Raw genomic sequence first — 21,278 nt, 5'->3', positions numbered from 1 at the left:
GCTTTGTAATATAGCTTGAAATCCAGAATCATGATGCCTCCAGTTTTGTTTATCTTCTTCAGGATTGCTTTGGCTACTCTGGGTCTTTCAGAGTTCCATACAAATTTTAGGATTGTTTTATCTAGCTCTGTGAAGACTGCTAGTAGTGTTTTTTATAGGGAATGCATTAAATGTATATATAGATGGCTTTTGGTAGAATGGACGTTTTAACAATGTTTGTTCTTCTAATCCATGAGCATAGACTGTTTTTGCATTTCTTTGTGTCCTCTTCAATATCAATGTCTTCTATAGTTCTGAGAGTACAGATCCTTTACCTCTTTAGTTAGGTTTATCCTAGGTATCTTACTGTTTTTGGTGTGATTGTAAAATGAGATCGATTCCTTGATTTCTTTTTCTGCTGCTTTATAATTGCTGTATAGAAATGTAACAGATTTCTGGGGCACCTGGATGGCTCAGTCAAATAAATGTCCAACTCTTAATTTTGACTCAGGTCAATTTGACTCACAATTGGTAGGTTCGAGCCTGTGTCCGGCCCCACACTGACAATGCAGAGGCTCTGCTTGGGGTTCTCTCTCCCTCTACTTCTTCCCCTCTCCTGCTTGTGTTCTCTTCCTCCCTCCCTCTCTATTTCTCTCTCTAAAAATAAATATATAAACTTTTTTTAAAAAAGGAAGAAATGTAACAGATTTCTACATGTTGTGATTTTATATCCTGTGACTTAGCTGAATTCATGTATTAGTTCTAGCATGTTTTTGGTGGAGTCTTTCAAGCTTTCTACATAGAGTATCATGTCATCTGCAAATACAGAGTGTCTGACTCTTCCTTGCCAATCTGTACGCCCTTTATTTTTGGTGTCTGATTGCTGAGGCAAAGACTTCTAATACTATGTTAAATAGTAATAATGAAACTGGGCATTCTTGTCTTGTTCCTGACTGTAGGAGAAGGGCTTTAAGTTCTTCCCTATTGAGGTTGATAGTTCTTTTGTATATGGCCTTTATGATGTTGAGATATGTACCATCTATCCCTACTTTGTTGAGGGCATCTATCAAGAGTAGTTGCTGTATTTTGTCAAATGCTTTTCCTGGATCTTTTGAGAGGATCATAAGGTCCTTTCTCCAACTAATGTTGTCTATCACACTGATTGATTTGAGAGTATTGAACCAGCCCTGAGGCCATTAATGAATCCCACTTGATCATGGTGAGTAATTCTTTTAATGTACTGTTGAATTCAATATGCTAGTATCTTATTGAGAATTTTTGCATCCGGGTTCATCAGGGATATTGGCCTGTAATTCTCCTTTTGAGTGGAGTCCTTGGTTTTGGAATCAGTGATTTGGTAATGCTGGCTTCGCAGAGGGAGTTTGCAAGCTTTCCTTCCATTGCTATTTTATGGAATAGTTTGAGAAGAATAAGTATTAACTCTTCTTTAAATGTCTGGTAGGATTTCCTTAGGATGTCATCTGGCCCAGGACTCTTTGTTTGGAGTTTGTTGAAAACTGCTTTAATTTCTTTGCTGGTTATGGGTCTGTTCAAATTTTCTCTTTCTTCCTGTTTCAGTTTTGGTACTGTATGAGTGTCTACAAATTTGTCCATTTCTTCTAGATTAACCAGTTTGTTGGCATATAATTTTTCATAGTATTCTCTTCTAATTGTATGCCTGTGGTGTTGGTTGTGATCTCACCTCTTTCATTCACAATTTTATCTATTTGGGTCATCTCTCTTTGATAAGTTTGGCTAGAGGTTATCAATTTTGTTATTCTTTCAAGGAACCAGCATTTAGTTTCATTGATCTGTTCTGTAGTTTTTTTCTGTTTCTATATCATCTGTTTCTGCTTTATTATTTCCCTTCTTCTGCTGGATTTAGGCTTTATTTTCTGCTTCTTTTCTAGTTCCTTTAGATATAAGGTTAGGTTGTGCCTTTGGGACCTTTCTTGCTTAAGATAGGCCTGAATTGCAATGTACTTTACTCTTAGGACTGCCTTTGCTGCATCCCAAAGGTTTTGGACTGATGTGTTTTCATTTTCATTGGCTTCCGTGTATTTTTTTTTCTTTAATTTCTGGGTTAACCTTTTCATTCTTTAATAGGATGTTCTTTAACCTCCATGTATTTGAGGACTTTCCAAGTTTTTTCTTGTGGTTGATCTCAAGTTTCATACTGTTGTAATGTGAAAATAGATATGGTCTGATCTCAGTCTTTTTGTTGAGGGCTGAGTTGTGACCCAGCGTGTGATCTATTCTGGAGAATGTTCCATGTGTACTCAAGAAGATTGTATATTCTGCTTTAGGATGAAATGTTCTGAATATATCTGTTAAGTCTGTCTGGTACAGTGTGTCTTTCAAACCCATTGTTTCCTTGTTGATTTTCTGCTTAATCTGTCCATTGCTGTTTGCTATTAATATCCCCTGCTATTATCGTATTTTTATCAATGAGTTACTTTATATTTGTGATTAATTGATTTGTATATTTGGGTTAGGGGCATAAGTATTTACAATCATTAGATTCTCTTAATGGATGGACCCCTTAATTATGAATAATGCCCACTTCCTCTCTTATCACAGTCTTGTTTCAAAATCTAGTTTGTCTAATATAACTATGACTACTCCAGCTTTCTGTAGACATCCATTAGCATGATAGATGGTTCCCCATCCCCTCACTTTCAATCTGCATGTGTCTTTGGGTCCAAAATGAGTCTCTGATACTTCAGGAGAGGTTTAAAGTTTATTTTGAGAGTGAGCGCAAGTTGCAGAGGGACACACACACACAGAGAGAGAGAAAGAGAGAATTCTAAGCGGGCTTCACACCATCAGTGCAGAATCCGACATGGAGCTTGAACTCATGGACCATGAGATCATGACCTGTGTGGAAGTCAGACAGTTAACCAACTGAGCCATCCAGATGCCCAGATCTTGTGTTTTTATCCGTTCTGATACTCTATATCTTTTGATTGGAACATTTAGTTATTTACATTCAGAGTGATTAATGAAAGATATGTATTAGTGCCTTTGTTTTACCTGTAGAATTGGTGTTTCTGGTGATGTCGTCTGGTCCTTTGTGGCCTTTGTTGCTTTGTCTTCCTCTTCTCTTTTGGTTTTTGTCTGTTTGTTTGTTTTATTTTCTCCACTGAAAAGCCCCCCTTAAATTTCTTGCAGGGCTGGTTTAGTGGTCAAGAACTCCTTTACTTTTTGGTTGTCTGTGAAATCTCTTCTATTCTGAATGACAGGCTTGCTGTATAAAGAATTCTTGGCTACATTTTTTTCCCATTCAGCACATTGAATGGTTTCAGAATTCTCTCTTTATCTTTGTATTTTACAAGTTTCACTATGATATGTGGTGGTGTTGACCTGTTTCTGTTGATTTTGAGGGGAGTTCTCTATGCCTTTTGGACTTGAATGCCTGTTTCCTTCCCCAGATTAGGGAAGTTCTCAGCTATAATTTGTTAAAATAAACCTTCCGTACCATTTTCTCACTCTTCTTCTGGGACTTTTATGATACAAATTTTGTTTTGTTTCATGGAATCAATAAATTCTCTAAGTCTTCCCTCATGATCTAATAGATTTCTGTCCTTCTTTTTTGCAGCTTCATTATTTTCATAATTTTACCTTTTATATCACCTATTCTCTCCTCTGTTTCTTCATCCCTATTTGTGACTCTATCCAGTTGGTTTTGCGTCTCAATCATAGCACTTTTTTATTTCATCCTGACTAGTTTTTGGATCTTTGATCTCTGCAGTATGAGGTTTTTCTGGTGTCTCCTATGCTTTTTTCAAGCCCAAGAATAGTCTTATGACTGTTGTTCTAAATTCCTGTTCAGATATATTGCTTATATCTATTTTAGGCACATCCTTGACTGTGATTTATTGTTTACCTTTCTTTTCAGGGGAATTCCTCTGCCTTGTCATTTTGGTTAACTATCTATCTTTGGCATGTTTTAAAAGCTTATTATGTTTCCTGCACCTGAGTTTAATGCTATCTTAAAAGGGTTCATATGCTGTCCAGGGCCTGGCACTTCAGGAAGTGTTTCTGGTGTATGCTGTGTACACTGTGCTGTTGTGTTTTGGTTGTTCTTCCCAGTGGTCTGTCCTCTGCAGTGCTCCTCCTTGCTTGCAGTGTGGAGTGTTTGGACCTTTAACTAGATATGCTTTGATTTGTTTGTTAATGTGATCCTGGGAAAAGAGTGGGAAAAATCCTGACCTTAAAATAAGAGAAAAGGAAAGGGAATAATAACAACAGCAACAAAACCAAAAAATAAGAAAGCTATAAGGCTGAGCCAAAAAAAAAAAAACAAAGGTTGGGGGGAAAAAAAAAAAGAAAAACTCAATCTTCATCAAGAGAGAGAGGGAGGAAAGAAAATGAAGGAAAAAAAAAAAAAAAGAAACTCTGAGCCTGATTCCAAAAGAAAAAAAGAAGAAAGGAAAAATAATAAATCTGGTCCTAAATCCACCAGAACTGCAGGTATCCTTTTGAAGGACTTGATTTTTAGTATACTTGGTGTATACAGGGTGCTGCCTCTGCTGGTCTTCTAGAGCAGAGGCCCACTGCACTAACTCCGTGTCAGTCCTGTCCCAGTTAATAAGCAGTTGCCAGGCACAGGGAGGTTGAGTTGGTATAAGGAGGTCCAGCCTACACTGGGGGCCGCTGTGCTGCTCTCTGACGTGCCACCATGTTGGTGTTGAGCAAAAAATGGTCCCTTGGAATTTTCTATCCCCGGACAGGGATCTCACATCTCCCACTGTTTAGGTTGCCCTCACAGAATAGCAAGGGCAGTCAGCTTGCCCTGCGCCACAACTCTCCTATGTTTTTTCTTTGCCACATGGCTGGGATACAAAACCCGAAGCCTAAAGGATGTGGCACTGGGCAGATCTGCTCCCTTCCTCTGGAGTAGAGCCTCTCCACACAGTGTTTGATGTCCTTGTCCCAGGAAAACAGTCCCATACCTGAACAGTGCAAAGAATCTATAATATAGCACCGCTAAAAGCAGCATAAAGAGTATATGCCCTCTGAGTATGCTTCTGTCCCCTGCCAATGAAAGGTCTTGGTGCTTGTGCCTACAGGGTCTTTTGTCTTTGGAGAGGCAACATACCGTCTTCCAAAAGTACTCCAGGAAGGGGAATGTTGTCTCCCAGGGTGTCCATAGATCCCTACACCACATTAAGCACTCCAGGACCAGCTGCCTTCTCCTCAGGAGCATGCCCCACAGCTCTGCTCCAGAGGAAGTCGTGTACTTCCAAAGTCTCTGAGTTTGCACTCCAGATGCTGTTTGCAAATAAACCTGCAACAGTCAGTACTTCTTACTCCCCAGTCTGTGATCCAGAGAGATTTTCCTCTTGTGCGAACCCAACACCACACTCTGTCAACTCTCTCATTTTCTTTTCCTTTGGTCTCTCCAGGGAAAGGGTTTCTTCCCCCTCTGTAGCACCACCGTTTTCTCTCCCCCAATTCACTTCCACATACCTCTCACCTGCCACACTGCCTCCCTCAACCGTGGAGATCCTTCTTCCGGTCTGCAGATCCTTTTCCTGGGTGTTCCAAGTTACCTGACCTCAATACAACTGTGTTTGAAGAACAAGGAATGCCCAGCATCCCCCTACTTCCCTGCTATCTTAACTCCTCCCTGAGACTGTTAAAGTTACATTCATTCCCATTGCTCTTTAGGCTTCATATAGAGCTGTGTTTCTTTACTCAAAGACAATCTTTTTTCTTAGCTCCAAGCCTCTATCTAGATAGAGATTTACATATTTGAATGAATCTGTAATCTCAGAAGAATATGGGTGAAACCAGTACCCATGAATAGTTTTAAGATGAAAGGTGTTTTCTAAAATATTTTGAAGACAATTTGGTTTGGTGTTAAAAAGCAAAGCGGCATCACTGGGTTTAGTAGCTTCTGTTTTTGTAAATCCATTTAACCCGAAACCAAGCACAGCCATTTGGAAGTTTATAAATACACACCAGTTTTCTTTTCCCTATTTCTCTTAGCAACAACTGAACACTTATTTTCTGATCCTCTTTGATCCTTAGCTTTTGCTTTGTCTTTGTTTTTCATCAGTGCTATCTCTTTTATTTGTTGACTCACACATTGATGTAATTTATTGGGACAATAGCTTTGCAGCTTGAGTGTTTGAAATGGTTTTTCATGCGTGTATTTTTCAGGTGAATTTTCCCAGTAGTATCATTTCCTTCAAAGGCTAGTAGAAAGTTGGTCTTATCACCTTCTCTCCTTTTGTTCTCTTTCAAGTCATCTCAAAACTTTGTCTCTCATACCCCTTTTAGCGTATAAATGCCCAGGTTCATGAAATTGGGGACATCTGGGTGGCTCAGTCAGTTAAGCATCCAACTTTGGCTCAGGTCATGGTCTCACAATCCATGGGTTCAAGCCCTGTATCAGGCCCTGTGCTGACAGCTCAGAGTCTGGAGCTTGCTTTGGATTCTGTGCCCCGCCCCTTGCCCCTCCCCTGTTCATGCTCTGTTTCACTCTGTCTCTCAAAAATAAATGTTAAAAAAAAATTTTAAGTAAATGCCCCAGCTTTATGAAATAATATGCCTTCTACTGGTTTTCTAAATCTATTTTTAAACTGCCTTTAAATAATTTTACCAAAGGTTGTTCATACTGGGAATACTTTCCTGTACTTTAACCTTGCCACCAAGCAGTTTAGAGAAAGATTAAAATAATAAATTTTTAGAATGAATAGAATGTTAGAACTAGTATGCCCTTTAGATATTGTCTGGTTCAATCCCCTGATTTCACTGATGCACAGACTGATGTGTAATACCGATGACATTTTTATTAGCAAATGCCCTTCATAAGCCTTTTGTAGCTTTCTGAGATAAGCTTAGTATTTTATTCTTTCACCGTGTTACTTTATTAAGATTAGTATGTGTATCAGTAATGCTTTTAGCTGCATTTGACAATGCCTTAGTGGCTTAAACCCTAAGGATATTTATTATTCATACTTAACAAGAAATTCAGAGGTGGTAGGGAATCTTGGAGTTGGATCCAGCTCATTGTATCTTCAAGAACCAAGGCTCTTTCTTTCCATTTTCCCTCAAGCTAGCATGTGGTCCTTTTGTCTTCATGCCTGCTGCCCCAGTTCACAGGGTACAGTTATAAGAATCCCACACATATCAAGGAAGAGATAGAAAAGGGGGCTTGCACCAGCAGCTTTTCCTTTAAAGCCTGGCCCGTTTATGAGAAAGCCAAATCACTTTCCCAGAAGCTCCCCAGTAGACTTCTCATTGCATCTCATTGGCAAGACTAGCACATGACTCATCTTAGCTGCACGAGGGGCTACAAAAGCATTCATGTTTTATAGTGGGAATAACCTTTGTAATGAGAGGAACATAGGAGTTGAGGAGTTTGAAAATGCCTTTAGATTGATTAAACCAACAGTATCTGTCAGAGTAGTCATCCTAGATAGATAGATAGATAGATAGATAGATATTCATTCATTCATATCCAGAGAGGAAATATATGATTATTGTATTATTGGCCTGAAATTAGCACGTGAGCATTCCATATAAACGTCGTTATCACCATCAAGCAAAGCTTGACATCCCCACATAGATACTAACCAAACCCAGAGCAAGCTTAATTACTAGCAGCTCTTTCCCACTTTTGAACAACACACCTTAAAAGAGTGACCTCAATAGCTTCAACTTCATAATTATTAACTTAAAACTAAGATATACAAAATCACAGTCTGATCAGGAAAACCCTTAAGAGACTTACAATCACAACAGAATTTGCCTGCATTTGTTGGGACAATCTATAACTGACATGTCATCTTGTTTAGAAATAGAACACTTTAGGGGCGACTGGGTGGCTCAGTCCATTAAGCATCTGACGTCGGCTCAGGTCATGATCTGACAGCTTATGAGTTCAAGCCCTACATCGCCCTGTGTGCTGACAGGTGGGAGCCTGGAGCCTGCTTCGGATTCTGTGTCTTCCTCTCTCTCTGCCCCTCCTCCACACATGCTTTGTCTCTCTCTCAAAAATAAGTAAACATTTAAAAAAATTTGGAACTAGAATACTTTAGATTTTCTTATAAATCCTTCATGTGTCAAAGCAGTGTGGTGAAAGGCTTATTTTGACTAGAATCCATCAAATCAAGAATCTGAGAACTGTCTGTAATTTGCTTATATACATATATATAGTACATAGTATACTATATAGTTCTATAGTTTATAGACCCAGATGAAAACAAACCAAAAAAAAGCACCAATAAAGGTTAGAGAAAAAGATCTCTGCAGTGTTCTTTTCAGTTATTTTTAGACAAAGATCCACAGAGTTAGGAGAATCAAGGAGCTGTTTAAATCATAATAGATACCCAAGAAATACTTGATGATGAAAAAAATTTTGTACAATTGAGAAAAGCGTCAGAAAGTAATTTGAAGTTTGTGAGAAATCATAGTGCTTTGAGAAATTGGTGATCCTAACATAAAAGCAATGGCAGGAAACCCAGAGGAGCTTCTACAAAGTGTTGTCCTCATGCAGGAAACCAGAGACCAGAGTCACCATTGATAGATTCCTCAAGTGGAGTCTTTATAGAATTACAGGGAGTAGGAATGAGAGTAAACAACCATATCCAAGCTAGGTTGAAGTGAAGGCCCAGGTCATGTGAGGGAAGCTCAAGTGACTATACCACTGAGCCATAGGAGCCAACCACTTTCCCAAAACCAGAAGTTACAGCTCCGCCAGCTTATACCATTCTTCTGCCTGAGTGTTCAGGAAGCATGATTTCTCCATCCATTTATGAATAGAGTACTGACTACTATTCTTTGACTTTCCCTCCAGAAAACCCGTTATGAAATTTATGTCAGCATTCTAAAAGAAGGAGGCAAGGAGCTCCTGAGTAACAATGAAATTGAGGCTGCAGGACTAAAGAAGTCACATTCAAGTCCTTCACTGAACCCGGATTCATCTCCAGTCACAGCCAAGGTCAAGCGTAACGTGTCAGAGAGGAAAGATCACCGACCTGAAACACCAAGCATTAAGCAAAAAGTTACTTAGAATCCATCTGTGACCAGGAGGTACTGGTCATGGAGCAAAATAGAGTTTTTCAGGATCTTTCTGGTAAACCCGTGAATATATTTTTAAAAAGTCTGTGACTAAGTGGTGCATTAGTAACCTTTTCTATTGTATAGTTTTGTTAGTTTCTGTACTGTTGTCTCTTTGCTCTTGATTACTTTGCTTTGATGATTTTTGCTACTTGATGACTAATGCACCTTTTTTGTGTGAGGGGAAAGGGATCGTGATTTCAGAATGAATTATGTGTCACTTTTTTTTTTCTTGTTTGCACTCTGCTCTGTTGTTTTATGTATTTTCAAATCAACTATTACACTTTTTTAAGGTTAAAAAATTTAAATCATTGTGAAACATTTAACTGGACAAACTTGGTAGTTGAGTAAATTCTAGCCAGAGTTAATATAAGCCTTTATATGTGAAATATTGCTTAGTCACAGAGGTGGAATTGAGCACTGGAAGAAATTCAATTAAGAATTACAGTTCTGGGAAGCAAAATGCTCCACTGTGATGCAGGTATGCATACATCTTTGCACTTACTGTTGAGTTCTGACCCTGCTGGAAGCAGGGAAAGGGAGTGTGAAGATGGGAGGCCTGGAGAACTAAAGAAGTGAATTAGCTTCCTTGAAGTGTTGATTTCATTTCAGCCAAAGAAGGAAAGAGGAAGTGGAATCTTTTTGCCATTGAATGTTGTGGAAAAATAACACCAAGTTCATTTTGTTTCTTAAAGGGTAGTGGCAGTTATTGACTCTTGGGGAGCTGCAGCAGTAGGCATGTGGATGGTGTGCATGCAATTGTTACCTCACTCCCACAGGGTCTAGGCTAGGAATCCAGAATCATCTCTGTCCATCAGTACCCTGCCATTCAGGAATTAGGTTCTTATATATATAAGCATGGTATTATCTCCTGGTTGTAAAAATATTGGGATCTTCCTAACAAAATAATGTTGCAAATGGAACCCCTTTTGTTTTTTTTTAACCAAACAAAGTAAGAGTAAACAGTAACTGCAGTCGTTCAGCAATGAGATGAATATTGATTCTTTCAAATAAATCTGAAAGTAATAATGTCTAAATGAATTGTGGCTGGAAAACTGAGGAATCTACTGGTTGTATATGCAGAGTTAGATTATTCTTATCTAGGTTTCTTTGATAGCCAGTTCACTCTGCTGCTACTGAACTTTCTCCTAAAAATAAGTACCTAATTTTAAATCAGTATTTTCTATCTACTCAGAATAGTTACAGTCAGGAATTTGTTCCAGTGCTGGTCCCTTTGAAATTTAGGGTGACAACACATTCTCTTGTACAGGAAGAAAAAGTGAAAACTGAACCCTCTCTGAGTTAGGACTTTCTGATTTTTAAACCTTGAAAGTTTGTGATCCTTAAAACTATAATCTCCACGACTTTAGAACTAATGGAATCATTCTGAATACTCTTTCACCTCCCACACATATTTGCTCTAGTTCTAATCAGTTTATTAGTTAAAGGTACTATGACCAAAGAATCAGGGACTCTGCAAGAATAGCATGGTTCCAGTGATTTAGAGAAAATCTGCTATTAAACCATGGCGGTTTCTAGTAGTATATTGTTCTGATGTACCAGCATTTAATTATAATATTATTTATTAACATTTACTTTACCTATATAAATGTCCATATTTGCTAGTGCCCAAAAAAGAGAAACCCTGCTCGAAGGTTGTAGTTGCTTGCTTTTGTGAGAAGTATTTTACCACACCTTTGAAAAACTCATTCTAACCCACTGTCTTGTTTATGTAAAGGCAGTGATTAAATTTTTGTGTCAAAACTGAAAAACAAGGTAATTACCAATACGGCCCTGTTGCACCTGATTCATTTTTGCAGCTTCTGACCAAATCCAAGATTTGCACAAAGGAATCTTCTTTTATCCTTGAATCCAAATAATTAGCTTTGTTTGTTTTCTACATAATATATTTATACCAAGCAAGAGAAAAATACCTAGCCATGTCATCTCTGAACTTCAGTAACTAAAGAAAAATAAACATCCCTGACTGGCTTGAATGTGTTTGTCAACAGTGTGACTGTGTCTGTGTATATAGAATGTCTCTATGTATTTTACTTACAGTATGTAATAGACATGAAATGGTACCATGCTATAGTATTTCTGACATTTAGAGTAGTTCTAAAATGCTCAGTTAGAATCAGCAGCATTACAGCATTATTCCTATTATACAACTCACTAATGTTAGCTACAGGAATTTCTGGATATGCTAATAGATAAATGGATGATAAGGACACTTTGAAGCTGCAGTATATTGTGTTTGCACAGTTTCTTTTTTAAAAACATCTGCAAAAGATTTTTCTGTGAGCCAGGATCCCAGATTGCCCTGGCATGAAGTTGCCCATCTGCCTGGGATAGGTTGAGAATACCTCTGTTCTTTCTGTTATCAGTGCACCTCGCAGGCCAAGAGTTTGCCCAGTAATAGGAGGAAATGGCCCCTGACTCAACTAGATTCTAAGAGTCTTGCCCATAGCCAACCACATTTTTCTTTGTGATCATTTCTTTCCTGTAGTATCAAGTCAGAAGAAATTGAAGACATTTCTTTTCACAGCTATTCCAAGCTTGCTTCCTAGTTCACAGTACAGGGGACCTCTCCTCCTCCTTACCATCTAAAGGTACTCCCCCTCCTCCCATCCCCATTCATCACCCATTCCTTAGCACCAGGAGCCTTGGGATTTCTCTCCATGTGATAAATGATTACTCTCCTTCACATAAACATACTTAATATTATTTTTTATATAGAAAAGTCTTGATAGTCATCAAAACACCTTGGTGATAGTCTTTTTTTTTTTTAACTTTCACAGGAGGTCTCAGAAATCCCTTGTTAGCAATCAAAACTTAATTACTAGCATGCAGAGTCCTCATTTTATTGCCAGGCCATACCCATTGTTTGAAGTGTGCTTTTTAGAAACATTTTGGTAACTCTTAGCAATGCCTAGTTAAACCAAGCAATACTTCCATGTATTTTAATTAATCTCAAGTAAAACCAACATGTTAGAGAGTCCTCTGGTAGAACTGTAGTTCCTATTGCTCTTTGGTAAGGAAGGTAGAAAGCAACTGTGCAAGACCCTCTATACTTCTCTGTTATCCTAATTCAGAAGATGAGGACTTCTGTCCTCAGTCAGAAGTGATATGAGAGAATTCATTCTGGAAAAGGAAAATTGGCTGGCTTTCTAAGGCCAAGCTAGAGGTGGTCTCTTGAGTTTGTATTTCACCCTGTGGCCAAACCACAGAACATCTGAGGCTGGAGAAGAATTTATATAACCAGCAGTGAAGGAGGCCCTTTGCTGCCTAAGCACAAAGTTGTGGAGTTTTTTGCTGGCCCTTGCCTCTTACTCCCTCTGATATAAAGAGCTTGAGAAGCTTTTCTTAGGTAAGGCAGGGACTGATTTCTCTATGAATTGTACTTCTTCTCTGCCTTTACCCCTAATCATAGATCATGGAAAGAAAATTGACCTTTAAGAAGCTTCTCTATATTCTTACTAGCAAGACTTTCTTGGATATAGTTAATTTTCATTGCAATTTTAATTCCTTTGGCATTTTTTCTTGTAGTCATCAGTAAAGCCTTTTTTTCTTTTTTAGATTTTATTTCTAAGTAATCTCTACAACCAACATGGGGCTCAAACTTAACGATCCAGAGATCAAGAGTTGCATGCTCCGCCAACTAAACCAGCCAGTTGCCTCCAAGTTAAGCTTTTTTAAAGCCAGATATCACAGGGAGTTTCTTATTCTTGTAGGTCCAAATTTCTTTACTTTAGCTCCTAGGGACTTAATTAAGTTTACAGAACGTTGGTAGCCACCTTCCTTAATTTCAGCAGTGAATAATCTCTTTACTTTTCAAATGACAATTTTTTCCAGTTGTAAAATTAACACTATTAAACAAAGAACCAAAGTGGTATCCTAAGACTTGTTAAAAGTACAGTTTAGTTAGTGAATAATAGTGTGACTTTGGGTTAAAATAGCATCTGCTTTTCTCAGCATCTAAGTTACTACGACAAGAAAAAAAGATCAGTCGCTTTGTAGGCAGATGAGCTTCTGGGTATACCTTGCTCCAAAGCTTTCTGGCTGTCTCTTCTCCCAGGCCAGGTCAGGCCACTAGTCTGCCTCAGGTCAAGGCATATCTCCATCAGCCTTTGGACATTTAATACTATCAAGTGATTTAGAGGACGTTAAACACCAATAGTTCACCACAAAATAATCCCGGCAATTGATAGGGAGGTGCTTTGTCATTGCTTTTCCTTTCAGATTCCTTTTCAATGTCTCACTTTTAAAAGGGGAACTAAAGTCCAAAGTCATTGCCATTCTCGTTTTGTATCTATAGTATTCAAAACCCAACAGGGTAGCATTCTGCTTAGAACTTAATGCCCATTGCATGCAAAGAGAATATCTTCATAGAGAGGATGTCAGTAAATACTTGAATCTGCATGACAGTTTGTTGACTTGAATGCAACAGCAAGAAAATATTGCAAGTTAGGTAATTGTATATACAGTTTCCTTAAATGTCCTTGGCTCATTCTTTGTAATTTATGTGTGTATCTGTAGTATTGCAGGCTTTTGGAGAATATTCATATAGATAGTTTGTCAGACATCAAAAAAATGCTTTCTGTCATTTGCCAATGTTGTATTGTGGGTATTTATAGTTGTATGTATGTATATGTATATGTATCAATGTGTAGACTGTATATCAGTGTATGGTGTATGTATATCAAATTTATTTTTAATATCCAGTGTGATACTAAAAGCAAGTAAAAACCTCATAGGATTGATTATATAATGCAGTTATTGAAAGTATATATAGTGGTACTGTTTTATTAAACTTAAAATGATATTTTGATTAGATTTTTAATAAGATTTTATGTTAGAAAACTCCATCTTTGATCTTTGAACCACCAGGGCGAAAATGACCCTGAACTAACTTTGTGAAACTATTTCAGTGTACTGTGTACAATACTAAGGAAGTAGCTCATGATAACTTGAGATCTACAGAAAGAAAAAAAAATAGGCATCCTATGCAGTCTTAACAACTTCGGTATTCTGAGCACTTAACTGTAAAATCAAACTGACAATTTTGGGCTTATTACAAAATGTGATGCTTTAAAGCACACCTTCTTTATTGTTGTAATTAGTCCAGAGAAATAGAGCTTTCAGAAGAATTAAATAAGTGCCCACAGTATCATTTTTGTGCCTGTGTCTATTTTACAGTAGATGGAACGACCCTTCTAGCACCACCTCCTTACCTTCTTTACTTTAAAGAATATTACATTGCTAAAGTATATCAGGGCTTCCCAAGATCAGGTACTATATTCTAGGTTTGCAGTTGTACAAATTAGCATCTAGTGTCACAAGTGAAAGAATTTTAGGGCAGGTTATAGACTAGGTTAAATCTTTACTTAATATTTTTATACTTAGGTCTCTTCCTGCCTCTCCCCAAAGAGCCACTGGCCTTAGTTGTTTGAGCTTACTGCTTATCTCACAATGTGTAAATAGATAATAAGGGATTAAATATGTATTATCCAGCATGTTTGGTATATTTAAAGCAGCAACTGAGTGTTTTTGAGTGAGTGGTTGAGTGCAGTATATTTTTAAACATACGGTCTCCTATTCTTCATATCTGATTCAGAGAATTGGAGTTGTGGAATGAAAGACTAATCTTCAGCTCTAGGCTGCAAGTAGTGTGTTGGTAATTACATTGGAATTTTTTTACTAACTCTACAGTCTCAGACTTTTTGCAAATATATCATATTTCCTAATTTGTTCTTGACGTGCAGTGAATTGACTCTGTGACTGATCAGCAGGGTCTTTGTTCTGCAAGAGTGTATTTCTTCTAAAAATTATAGTGATTTGCAAAAACATTCATTTGATTCAGAAAGCATATACAAAAGGAGTAGCAAAAATAAAGTTTCATTTTGGGCCTTAATCATTTGAAATGTTTGAACTTTTAATCTAAAGCCATGTAGGTTATAAAGCCAAGTAACCATTTGGCATGGACAGTAATATACACTGTATCAGAGTATATATGCACATTGATTTTTAATACCATTAGGATACTTTTTTAAGCTATAGGAACAAGACTAATTAGACCAAATTGAAGTCAGAGGGTTTTGGAGAGGAGTGTGTAAGCTGGTTGCCTTCCATTTAGGGTAGACGTATAATGTGGTCAGTCGTCCGCTCCTGAGAGATTCAGAACCAGTTTATTACTGTCCCCTTAGGTGTGTAAGGGGAAAGTTTCACATATCTGGGCCTCTCACATGTGTACATATGCTTGCACACATGTACACATAGTGAATGTTTTAAGTTATACAAACTTAAGACACAAAGGGCCAGAATGTAAAAGAGGTGATGAATGAAGGGAGTGGAAACTGCATCACAGGAATGTTTTCTAAGGGCTAGGGAGGAGTTTGAGTTCTAGTGTCTGACTTTGAGAAGTATTGCATTTTCAACAAATATATGAGGGGATTCATATCACATCCACCAAATTGAAGGCTGTCTTATAATTCACAAATAGCAATTCTCCACGATCCTGCAGTAGCATAAGGACATTCAGAAGGCTGTTGTTCACTATTTTCCAGGGTGGCATTGCTCTGGAGATTATTACTTTGAGAAAGGAGCACAAATGGAGAAGGAACAAAACATTCTAGGAGTATTGGTATGAATTGTCCACACTCCCCTTCGAGCTGTACTGGTAAGAAAGTTCAGATTAAAGTATGCTGAACAGTTAAGCACTTTTCCATTAGCAGTGACAGTGAAGATGGAGATGAGAAGGAACCCAGCTAAAATATATTTCGCAATGCAGGGTAAAGAGCTAAATTCTCACTAATAGTGTTATTACATGCACCTTAACTTCAATTCCTGAAAATGGTGGTTAATGGAGAGAAATTTAGGGTTTCACTGACCGTTTCCCTGTGAGCTTGCATAGATAAGTCTTTAGACACTCCCAGGAGGGTCCTAGCCAGAAAGCTCAGTTCAGGACAGTACTGTAGGTCTGAGGCTCCTTGCTCTGACCCCTGAATACCGGGGCACTGCAGAGGGTGATAATGTATTCTCTTTGCAAAGAGGAGCTTCTCTTCTGGCCTTCTACTCCACTTGGGCTTCTACTGAGCAGTAAACACATCCTGGGTTTCAACGCTGTTCCCCAGCTTTAGGAATCCAGCTGTTCTAATGGGTTGACCCTGCTGAGGAAAGATATCAGCTCTGAGAGTGACTGGGTCACTGAGGGTGACACATGACAGAGGTATTTCAAAAGTTCTCTGACTGAAGCCAAGACCATATATTTTGCCTTTGCAAGAAACAGGTTGGCACATTGAGCTCTAACCAAGGGATGGATGATATCTTTGCCTCTGCACCCAGATTTCTGGAAATGGATAATGTTTCAGTTCTGTGGGAAGGGTCAAAAAACACTAAGCTTATTGCTTAGCATTTCTGCTCAGTTCAGATGAGAGCTGTTGGGTAAAGGCCTAAAGGCCTCCCTGCACTCTCTTCTACCTCAAGTTTTAGGAGCCCATTTCCAGAACAAAAATTTACACACGTGGAGAACCAATACTGTCAACCTTGATTACTGTAGACAGGCAGAAGGGTGGTAGTTTGTATCCTTTAGTATAAAACAAGCTTTTAACTTTTCCAGCCTAGTAACTGGGTTATATTTACTGTGACTCAAACTATTTAGCAGTGTGGAACATTCCTTTACCTTCAAAGTTCTCTCCACCAATCATTGCAGTTTCGTTGCAATCCAGGTGCCATATCTCCCTGCAAATTGTGAAAGTAATTAGTAACAAAATAGCAGCCTACTCCTTTTCAGTAGCCAAACTGTCAGCATTAGCAGACTTAGGTAAGCTAATGGGACTGAATTGTGTACTGGGAACCTGTTCCTCCTTATCACCCACCAGACTGAAGAAATGCCATCTCCTATAAAATTATGGCATTTATGGTGGTCATCTTTGTTTTGGAACAGTAATTTATGTGGGTATCGCTAAGGTGTTTAGAGAATATTTTGAAAATTAAGTTTACACTTTACAATTGCTTTATTTTTTATTAAAATAGTTGTATATAAATATTACCCTGTTTGTTGTTGAAGTAACCTAAAAACCGTGTAGACAGACAAGCGAGTCACCTGATATGTATAGACGCTGTGATATATAGAGAGTACTCTTCCCTATTGTGTAAATGTTCATGAATATAACTGTTCGTGTGTTTTTATAACCTGGGGATAATTTGTTGTTTTATAACAACAAAACCTGTTGGATTTAAAGTGGATTTTATGTAATAGAAATCATGTGAAATAGTGAAGGACTTAAAATATGTATATGATATATGTAAATGTATAAACTTTAGAAAGAAATAAATCTAACAAGTTTCAATCATTTAGAAGGATATTTTTATTTGCTTATTTAAGCAACTGTATATAATGCCTTTAAAAATCAAAACAACACACCAAACCTCCTCTTGCATTAAAAAGACAACCACAAGCCCCCAGTGAGAGATTTCACCAAGGTACTTGATTAAGGTGGTAAGAAAGTAAAAGTTGTTAACTCTGACTCACCTCCACTGACTTCTGGGAAAACGTGTTTGCACAAAGCTGTTGATGAGACTTAGGAGGCCTACTGTCTTCATCAGGGGGATTTAAGCAGGGAAAGAACAAAACTTTTTGTAGTAATGTCAAGAATTTATTTGCATTCCCATATTCTAACACTTTTTATCAAGATAAAGGGACTGAAGATAATTATTGCTCTAAAATGCAAATGCTGTTCATGCTTTATGGTGCCTAGTGTATATATCTGTGTTCTCATAACCCAACTTAATGTTAAAAATAACAATCTGTTGACTTGGAAAATGAAAAAATAAAATTCCACCCTAATCACCTAACTTGTGAATATTTGAGAGGATGTTTTATGTTTGGGGATTTGGGCTTTTTGAAGCAAGATAGCTGATAACAAATGAAACTGCTGCCTGGCAGAGATGAAAACTGCTATTATGTGTAAATCTCAAAGAAATAAATATCTTGGAGTGGAGAGGAAGGGGGAGATCAGTCCTTCAGCACCCTGTGGCTTCCACTAAAATCCCCCTCCATGACTCTCAAACATGAATCCTCTTACATAAATATTGAATCATATTGTACATCTGAAACTAATATAATGTTATGTCAGTTATGTCACAATTTGGACAAATATGAATCCTCATTGCCCAGTTTTCTGTCCTCTGGAGCTAGGAGTTTTGTCTATCTTGTCATATTCTGTTTGTTGCACAAATTAATATTAAAAGATGAAACCTCAGAGAAGAAACTAAAATCCAGGAGAAATAAAGATAATAATGAAAATACTATCATCCCTAAATAATGTCTCACCTCTACATTAACTCTATTCCACTGATATTGTGAGATTTACCAATGAGACTGCCGAATCACCCAATTTTTATTGAGAAATTGTAAGCCACAGAAAACCCTGAAGACTGGCATATATCTTTCTAATATTAGAGAAGAGTGTAAGTGCTGGATGCTGTAGACTAGTGAGCTTGATATTAATTCTGGACATAATTACAGAGTGAATGATAAGGATGCAACATTACTGGAAGTCAGCATGGCTTCTCAAGAACAAACCATTTCAGACTATGTGTACTTCCTATTTTGTAAGATTAAGTAGATCAGAAAATAGTAGACAAAATATATGAGCCATAACAAAGAATTAAATGTGGTCTTTAATATGTCTGGGCTAAGTGGTGAAATATCAATGTCGGTGGGTGTGTCACCACTTGAGTGGTGCTAATTAAAGAATATTCATCACCCTGGAAGAGCATGTCTAGTGTTCTGCAAAGCTCACCTTTTGGCTCCATTTGACCAACATTTCAATTAATAACTTGACTAAAACTATAAAAAAAATGTGTTTATTAAAAATGTGTATGTCATAAGCTGGGAGAGAATGATTTTACTAAAGACAGAATCAGGATTAAAAAAAAAAAAAACTCACCAGGCCGAGAAAGGGACAAATTAACAATGTGAAATGTTAAAATGTAGGAGCATAAGATTTTATACTTTGGTTATTTAAAAAAAAAAACTTTACAAGGTCAAGCTGGGATCTGGTGTTGCATAGCATCACAAGCAAATAGGAAAGAAAGCCTCCAGCTTTAACCCAATTATGTGAACAGAGTGATGTAGCTACCAAAAACACTGGTGTCATCCCAGGAAGATGAAGCACACTGCTCTACGCTAATGAGACTACAGCCAGAGAAGCTGCCTTGAGACTTGAGATGGAAACAAACCAGAGAGTATGCAAAATTAATAGTCAAGATGGCAAAAAAACAAAAACATGAACAATATAATGAGAGAAATGTAGAAACACATGAACCACGGATGGTTAACCATGGCAGAACTAAGGAATATTGGTTTTAAAAGTTAAGTCCTATGTGGAAGGGGGATAAAGACTGTGCTTTAGCAATCGAAGGTGTTTAATTAGGAGTGGTTATTGAAACCTACAAGAACTTACTAGAAGGGAGAGCTTTCCACAAAAAGGTGGCCACAACACACAAAGTCAGATGTGATCTGGCACCCATGTGGGAGGCTACAATATTGAGAAATAAGAGATACCTCAGGGGGTAGTTGGATTGTAATAACTGAGCACTTAGGTTGCCTGGCACTGTAATGGCTACTTAACATGGATCCTCTCACTTAATCCTTATGAAATTCTATGATATAGCTCTATTATTTTCCCCATTTTACAGATGAGAAAAAGCCTACATCAGGTTCCATCTCTTTAGATCTTCAACATTTTAAACCTCAACACCTTTTCTCATAATCTACAGAAGTCAGGGCTAACACTAACCTTTCTTGTCAGCCTTAGTTTTGAGAAGCAGCGACTCCACTCACAAGAATATGTATGTCATCAGGGAGCAAATGGCAGTAAAAATAGTCCTTTCATAAAAGCTCTACATGCTCTGGATCCCACCCATAGAATTCTGAATGAAATGATCTGGAGTGTGGAAATTTCAGATGTTCCCCGGGAGATTCTAACACACACCAGGGCTTGGGAACCATTTCCTTGGAATTTAGCAACTTAGTAACATTTCCTTGGGCCTTGTGGGAAAAATATAATCTTAGGCCCTTTCCTAGACCTGGTAAATTACCAGGATTCTGAGTTTAAATTACCTTCTCAGAGGCACATTAAAGCTTGAGAAGCAAGCTGTGGGGCAGTTCCCAAAGTGATCCCTTACACAGCACTAGCAGCATCTCCTGAGAATTTGTTAGAAATACAAATTCTTGGGGTCCCTGGGTGACTCAGTCGGTTAAGTGTCCAACTTTGGCTCAGGTCATGCTCTTGTGGTTTGTGAGTTAAAGCCCTGCATCAGGCTCTGTACTGACAGCTCAGAGCCAGGAGCCTGCTTCAGATTATGTCTTCCTCTCTCTCTCAAAAATAAATAAAACATTTAAAAAATGTTAATGAACATTTTTTTTAGCTAACACTTTGCAGATCATAAATTTAAACTAGGCTCATTTGGGTAGTTTTTCTGATTTTGACTGTGCACACCCACGTGTCTGTAGTCAGCTGCCAGGTCACCTGGTAGTTGGCTGACCTGTGCTCATCTGGGTTTTGTCTCTGCTCCATGTGATCTTCTAGCAGGCTCACTCAGGCATGTTCTCACGGCAGCTGGACAGAGCTCCCAAAGAAACAATGAAAATACGCAAGATACGTTGGGCCCTGGGCTTGGAACTGACACATCACTTCCACTGTGTTTTATTGGCCAAAACCAACTCCTAAGTAAGTCTAGATGCAAGGCAGGGAACAGATTCCTCTTTTTGATAGAGAAGCTCAAATTCACATTGGAAAGGATGTTGGTGGAGTGGGTGATTTTGCAGTGTTCCCCATCATATTATTTACAACATAAACTGGGTCACTTCTGAAAATGAAAGGGGATGCTTTTAAGAATAACATCAAGGGGTACCTGGGTATGAAACGCCCAGAGTTCGAGAGACCCCAAAAACAGACCGCCAGAGACCAGAGTCAAAGCCAATCGGCAAGCGTTGTTTATTTGCAGGTTCGAACCCGGACTTCCGTGCACTCGTCGCCGGTGACGCTGAGAGGCCTTGAACAAAGCCTTTGCAGCCTTTTTATAGACAGGAGTAAACAAGTCGTGGGGAGGGACAGGAGATCTCTATGGTTACAGGTTTGTCATTGGTTGATATTTAAATACGAACATATACCATATTTGATTGGTTCCCGCCATCAGNATAAGCACCAATTACAATT

General features: G+C 38.2%; 1 protein-coding gene across 6 annotated transcripts in view; it reads left to right on the top strand.

The window, feature by feature from the left end:
* PSD3 (pleckstrin and Sec7 domain containing 3) overlaps window positions 1-17,907 on the top strand; it is a 593,010-nt gene extending 575,103 nt beyond the window's left edge. For all 6 annotated transcript variants that reach the window (XM_077773127.1, XM_077773129.1, XM_077773131.1 and 3 more), the window contains one exon: window positions 8,789-17,907. In XM_077773127.1, coding sequence (XP_077629253.1) covers window positions 8,789-9,004 — 216 coding nt within the window. In that variant the 3' untranslated portion in view covers window positions 9,005-17,907. The remainder of the gene's footprint in view (window positions 1-8,788) is intronic.
* The last annotated feature ends 3,371 nt before the right edge of the window (window positions 17,908-21,278 follow it).

The sequence above is a fragment of the Crocuta crocuta genome, unplaced genomic scaffold (assembly GCF_008692635.1).
Source record: "Crocuta crocuta isolate KB4526 unplaced genomic scaffold, BGI_CrCroc_1.0 scaffold177, whole genome shotgun sequence".
NCBI lineage: Eukaryota > Metazoa > Chordata > Mammalia > Carnivora > Hyaenidae > Crocuta > Crocuta crocuta.
Note: the sequence above shows the minus strand (reverse complement) of the source record. Positions and strands in the feature narration are given on the sequence as shown.